Source organism: Gekko japonicus, unplaced genomic scaffold (assembly GCF_001447785.1).
Source record: "Gekko japonicus isolate JY-2015 unplaced genomic scaffold, Gekko_japonicus_V1.1 scaffold941, whole genome shotgun sequence".
Lineage (NCBI taxonomy): Eukaryota > Metazoa > Chordata > Lepidosauria > Squamata > Gekkonidae > Gekko > Gekko japonicus.
This window is the reverse complement of record NW_015164213.1, coordinates 560,024-566,300: the sequence shown is the minus strand read 5'-3', so window position 1 is coordinate 566,300 and position 6,277 is coordinate 560,024. Positions and strand designations below refer to the sequence as shown.

Here is a 6,277-nt window from a genome sequence, read left to right as displayed (position 1 = left end):
GGAGGTGGAGGTGGTGACGTCACGACCCGTTCTCTGATTCCCAAACCGAAATCGCCCCTACTGGTTTGAAATGACCGGTTCAATGTCTACAGAACCCCGAAGTTCCCAGTGGAAGGAAGGCCTAGGGAATCCGTTCAGCCAGCCAACTTCTCCTTTCTGCCTCTACCCTCTATTGTAGGCGTTCGGGCCAGCAGGTGGGCTTTAGTTCTGAGTAGACATGAGTTAGGACCGTGCAGTAAAATGTTAATGTGCGCAGCTTTTACCTGCAGACACAATAGCAATCTGTTAAGGGGGACGGTGGGAAGGCAGATCAGGGAGCCTAGGGTGTTAATCACTCCTCCCCCCCCCCCCTTGGGTTAATATTTGCTATACAACCGCACGCCTTGATCCTAGACATATTTACTCAGAAGTAAATGCCATTCACTTCTGCTCGGCTGGATTAAACTATACAGATTCATAGAGTGGAGAAATTGGACACGGGCAACTCCCCACTCCACCCACCCCCGGTTTTCTCTGATGACCTTAGGGGCACCCCCAAGAAAACTGGGGCCAGGGTTCTCGAGGGGAAATCAACACAGTGACCCAAAGAAGCGATGATGGCCACTAGTTTAAATGGCTGCCAAGTAGAATAGGTAAATTCATGATGGTGGAAGGGGAGCATCTGTGCTCAGGGCCAGATAGGAGTCCAGCAATGCCAAGATTTCCCGGGGCACACGCTTCCCGAAGTCAAAGTCCCCTTCCTCAGACGACGAAAGGAGCTTTGATTCTGGGAAGCTTGCACCCCGGAAGCCTTGTTGGTCTCCAAGGAGCTGCTCGACTCGAATCCAGCTGTTCCAGGCAGACCGGCATCGTGGCTCCTCCGCTCTGAGACTCTCTTCTGGGCTCGGAGTCGGGGCGCTTGTTCTGAGGGACGCCAGCGTCGGAAGGTCTGGTCTCCAGGCCCGGCTTGTAGGCCTTTTGGGGACAGCCGGCTGGCCGGCCACTCTGGCAAACAGCTCGGTGGACCGGAGGAAACACGGCTCAGGTTTTAGCAACTTCAGTGGTTTGGATTTGTTGGTAGTATTTTCGAAGGAGCCCAGCCCATGTTTTCTTCCTGCCTGTGTATGTACCAAAAACAGTCTGTTCCTTGTGGGAGATTTGATCGAAACCCCCATCGCCTCATGTTTTAAGTAGCGTTTTAAAAATGTGGATTAGGAAAGAGGGAAGGAAGTGTAGTTAAGGGCGTAGTAATGGAAAGGTTAGGTGCGGGCCGAATTTGCAGCCGCAAATGAGCAAAACGGAGGGGGCATTTGGACCGGTGGGCATGCTGGTGATTCTTTGGTTTACACGGTGTCCATTCGCCTGGGCGGGGTCAGCGACCCGGGTGGGTGGGAAGATGGACCAGGTTGGATCCCTTTTCAGCTCTTAGAGGCCGGAAGTGGCGTCACGGAAGGAGGGTGGACGTTGCTGGCCCACTCCCATCTTCTTTCCAGACAGCATCTGGTGATCATTCTAGGGGAGGGCACTGGCTCAGTGGTGGACATCGGCCTGGCATGCCGAAAGTCCCGGGCCGACAGCCTCCAGCCCTTCCAGCTAAAAAGGGACCAGGGAGTAGGTAATGCGCAAGACCTCTATTTGGCCACTTCCGCATTGTCATCTTTTGTCACTCTCTTGTCCCTATTGTTCCCCACCCACCACCACCACCCTTTCCCCCACATGTTTTGCTCCCTTTGGCGAGAACGCGGGAAACACAGTGGGGGGGGGGGAGCCATAGGGATAAACGAGTGACAAAAATGACAGCGCGGAAGTGGCCTTCGAAGCCCCAGAGAATCGCCGAAGGGGCCATCTCTACCCTCGGTCTGGCCCACTGTGCCCCACGCTAGCCCCGCTCCCAGAATCCCGAATCGGTCCGATTGCTGCTGGTTTGTTGAAGGAGCTCCTAAGGTGAGCCGGCTGGGGGGGACTGCAGCGATCCGGTGCCGGCTAGGCGAGCCCTGGCCTACACCTCGGGCGGGGAGTCCCCTACGCAAAGCCCAGAGGTGCCTCCCAGGGAGTGTCCGCCGCGGCCTTTTGGCTCGAGGCACTTCTACTCCGGAGGAGAGGTGCTCAAGGATCGTGCCCTTGATGCTGCCGGCGACCGGGGCTTCTTGCCCTTCCCGGCCACTGACAGGGCTCCTGTCCCTCCCGCCTCTCCCCTCCCCTTCCTTTACAGCAGAACCTATCTCCGCCAGGCAGCCGGCTCTCAGGCCGCACGTCCATAAGCAGCCGGAGAAGACCACCCGCGTCCGGACCGTCCTCAACGAGAAGCAGCTGCACACCTTGCGGACCTGCTACGCCGCCAACCCCCGGCCCGACGCCCTCATGAAGGAGCAGCTGGTGGAGATGACCGGCCTCAGCCCCAGGGTCATCCGCGTCTGGTTCCAGAACAAGCGCTGCAAGGACAAGAAGCGGAGCATCATGATGAAGCAGCTGCAGCAGCAGCAGCCCAACGACAAGACCGTGAGTGGCGCTTTCCCGTGCCTCCTCCTGGCCCCTAGGGGGCGCTCCGCCGAGCGGGCGCCTTTCCCTGCCTTCCTTTGCGCATGCCCTGACGTTAGGTTGGTGTTTTTTTTCCCGTTGGTCTGTCTGTTTTTGCCCGAAGGCTTCAGCCTTTGCCTCTGAGGCCTCAGCCGCCTGCTCACCTTTCGAGTGGGCGTTGGACGGATTTGCCGGCGAGGGTGCCAGGAGATGGCGAGGGGAGCGCCGGTCAAGGGCGCTTTCGGCTCAGACAGAGGGGAGGTTGCCACCCAGGAAGGCGCTCCCGTGCCGTTCGCCGCTGTCAGGCAGGACCGGGACGCGCCAGCCGGCAACCCTTCACCTGCGGGGTCTTGGCTCCTGGCAGCTGTGAAAAGCGCGCGGCAGCAACCCTGGCCAGGGAGGCAGGGAGGGAGGGAGGCAGGGAAGAAATCCTGCCAGGGAGGGAGGGAGGGAGGGCTGTTTCTGGGTTTTGCAGGGCTTGGAGGGGACTAAGAAAAGTTCACCGCTACGGACTGCTAATGCTTCTTGGTAAAGAAACGGGACTTATCCGGCGACAGTAATGCCCAAGTTCATTGGCATATTGAGACGCCTGTCCTCCAGCCATTTCTCTCGAGAGCAGGGCCTTCGAGGAGTAGGGGGCTCTTCCAGAATCTCTGGTTTGGTGCATTCCATCTCATACATTCTCAGGCTCTTCCTGTAAGATATGTGGCTGCCGCTGTAGGAGGAAAGAGGCGGATAAAGGGGGGGGAGGACAGATGGTGCGCATAAGGGGAGGGGGGCTTTTAAAAACGTCTCTCTCCTGAAGCCCCACTCCAGTAAAGCTGGAGTCGTTTAAGAAGCATAGCCAAAGCCAGTGAGTTTAGAAGTGGTCCCCGAAATCCATGACGCTTCTCCCATCTCGCATACCAGTTCCACCTAATAGTAGGACGCTGGATCCCGGATACTAACGCTGGCCCGTTCTTACACACCCAGGGAAACGTTGGTTGCCACTTTGGGGTCAGGAAGCAATTGTTCTCCAGGCCAGTTAGGCCGGGGTTCCTGGAGGGGTTCCCCCCCCCCTTGTGGCCCTCTTCTGGGCATAGAGGGTCACTCATGGGGGGATTTGTGAATTTCCTGCATTGTGCAGGGGGTTGGACTAGATTATCCTGGAGGTCCCTTCCCACTCTATGATTCTAATAGGGTGTACACTTTTTAAAAAGAGTAGCGATTGTCCTGGATTCACACTTGAAAGGGAATCCACAGCAGAGTTCGGTTGGAACTTCGTGCCCTGTGTCTAATGCCTTGGGCTTAGCAGTCCGGACAAATGCCCCTGCATTTGCTTTTTAAACTCAGAAGTAAGCCCCTTGAATGTTGTGGAATTTACGCGCAAGTAAATGTGCACAAGAGCGCAGCCTTAATTTCCACTGCCTGTTTTGACCCGGACTTGGACAGCAGAGGGTGGTTCGGCAAAAAGTCCAGTTGATGTCAACGAGGCGCCAAGGAGCCCGGCTTTAAGTCAATCGGCGCCGGCGGGATAAACCCCACCGGTTTATCAGTCCCAACGGAATTTACCCTCTAAAAAGCTGCAGCCCCTTCGGAGTTAGCTGAAAGCCCTTTACTCCGGAGTGGATCCCAAAGGGAGAGCGTCCGCACTGACATTTTTGTCACTCGTTTGTCCCTATTGCTTTGGGTCGCCCCCTCTCCTTTTCACGTGTGTTTTGCTCCCTCTGCAAGACACTTGGGGGTGGGACCCTCCTGAAGCAAAGGAGTGACAAAAATGCCAGTGCGGAATTGTGCCTGGGACGGCGCCCAGCCCTGGGAATCCGGCGACCTACTGGTCTCTGAATTAAACCACGGAGGAACGTTGTCAGGTATGTCTGTCTGTCAAGGAGCTGCTGGCGTTTGGGGGTCCGAAATCGCCGCCCACCTCTTTCCTCTGCCGTCGCGTAGGAAGCAGTTTGCAGGGCTTAGTACATAAATCTGAGGCGGGCAGGAAACGCCTTCGGGCTGCCTACCTGGTTAAGTAGAATTTAAAATGTTTGGCTTTGCCACGGTGGAGTCTTCCTACACCTCCGTTTCAAGTAAGTAAATTGCCTAAGTGTGGGAGCTGTTTAGGGCACCAACACCCCCTTCCAAACACCCGAACAGGTTTGTGTTTTAAAAGCGTATTTTAAAGTGTCTTTGGGCTGGCCGGAACTACAGTCCACCGCCCACCGAGCGTTACATACGTGGGCTGACAGTGAAGTCCGATCCCAAATGCATTTTCTTGAAAGTGGATTCCACTGAAACTATTGGTGTTACTTCCGTGTCCAGGAAATGTCAGTGATTTGAATACAGCCGAGCCTCGCATCCTTATGTGCACAATCTACTCTGGTGGAAGTCCCGGGTCCAAACCCAGTTTTGTCTTCTCAAAGTCGACAGAACTAAACCGGTCGACCCACCCCCCGCGCTTTGGTTTCATAGGTTCCCCTCCCCGGGGGAGGGGGGGCGTGACGGTCGGGATGTTATGCGGGACTTTGAAGGAGGGAGTCGGCGGCCACTCCAGGGCGTGTTTCCTCGGAAGTAAATCCCTCTGTGTAAATGGCGCTTGTGCCCAAATAAGGTCCGGTTGAGAACAGCCCCACTGGGCTGAGGAGGATTCGGAAAGCTGGATCCAGTTTAGCTTGAAAATCCTGTTGGTTGCCTGCTTAAGACTAAAGAACCCCGGTCCTAAACACGCGCTCACTCGGCTTTTGCAACCAGTGAAGCTTCGATCCGAGAAAAGACGAGCAGGATGGGGAAGCGTTTGTCACCTCTCCACCGAAGGAAATCAACCTGTAACGCCCAGGCTGCTTACTGCAAGAGAAGACCCATTGTTCTGCCTGTAGTTCGAGACGGCCTTTTCGGATCGTTTGCTTTTACGACCTGACTCCAAGATAAATTCCGTTGTCAAGGCCCTCCAGGAGTCAGGGTCATAAACATTTTTTTTATTTTAAATTCTAAACCCGTTTTAATGGAAGTAATTTAATCCCATCCCTGGGCGTGATCCGGATCGGTGTCCTACTTCCACAAGAGTAGGACCACTCCACCCTCACAAGTCCCACTGAAACCAGTGGGTCTTCCCAGCACTGCCAGCGGCAGTTACGCACCCATCGGACAGAGTCCTTCTCCGAACCAAGTTCGCCCCCCCCCCCCAAGAGGTTTTGTGTCCTGCTTTTGCCAATCGAGGGCAGGGGATTGCAACCTTAATGCTCCCCCCCCCCCTCAGTTATCCGCCAGCGGACCGCCAGCCTCACGTGCGGGCTGGGTCTGCGACGTGCCCCTCGGACCGCGTCCTTGTGTCCCATTGGGTCGACAGTGTCTGGGATGGGGCTCCCGGCCGGGGTTTTTCGGCGTGTCTTTCGAGCTTCGGTCCTTTCAGCCAAGGGAGATTTGGGACGACGGGGGGGGGGTGGAGATTAGCAGAGTCAATAGAGGCGGCCCGTTTGATAAGGGCGACGGGGCGAAGGCGTCTGTTGACTCTCGGCGCGGCCCGGCGCTCGCGGTCTCCGCCGCCCGGCCCGGCACTCACGCCTTGCGCCGCCTCCTTTGCAGAACATCCAGGGGATGACCGGCACTCCGATGGTGGCGGCGAGTCCCGAAAGGCACGACGGGGGCTTGCAGGCGAACCCGGTGGAGGTGCAGAGTTACCAGCCCCCCTGGAAAGTCCTCAGCGACTTCGCCTTGCAGAGTGACATCGATCAACCGGCTTTTCAGCAACTCGTAAGTGTCAGTTCCCCTCCCCCCCGCAGTCGTGTGAATGGCCCCAGTGTGCGGTGGCGGG

At 56.6% G+C, this 6,277-nt stretch overlaps 1 protein-coding gene across 1 annotated transcript in view; it reads left to right on the top strand.

The window, feature by feature from the left end:
• Positions 1-6,277, top strand: part of ISL1 (ISL LIM homeobox 1) — a 29,884-nt gene that overhangs the window by 8,150 nt on the left and 15,457 nt on the right. The window contains exons 4-5 of the mRNA XM_015408472.1: positions 2,192-2,478; positions 6,049-6,216. Coding sequence (XP_015263958.1) covers positions 2,192-2,478; positions 6,049-6,216 — 455 coding nt within the window. The remainder of the gene's footprint in view (positions 1-2,191; positions 2,479-6,048; positions 6,217-6,277) is intronic.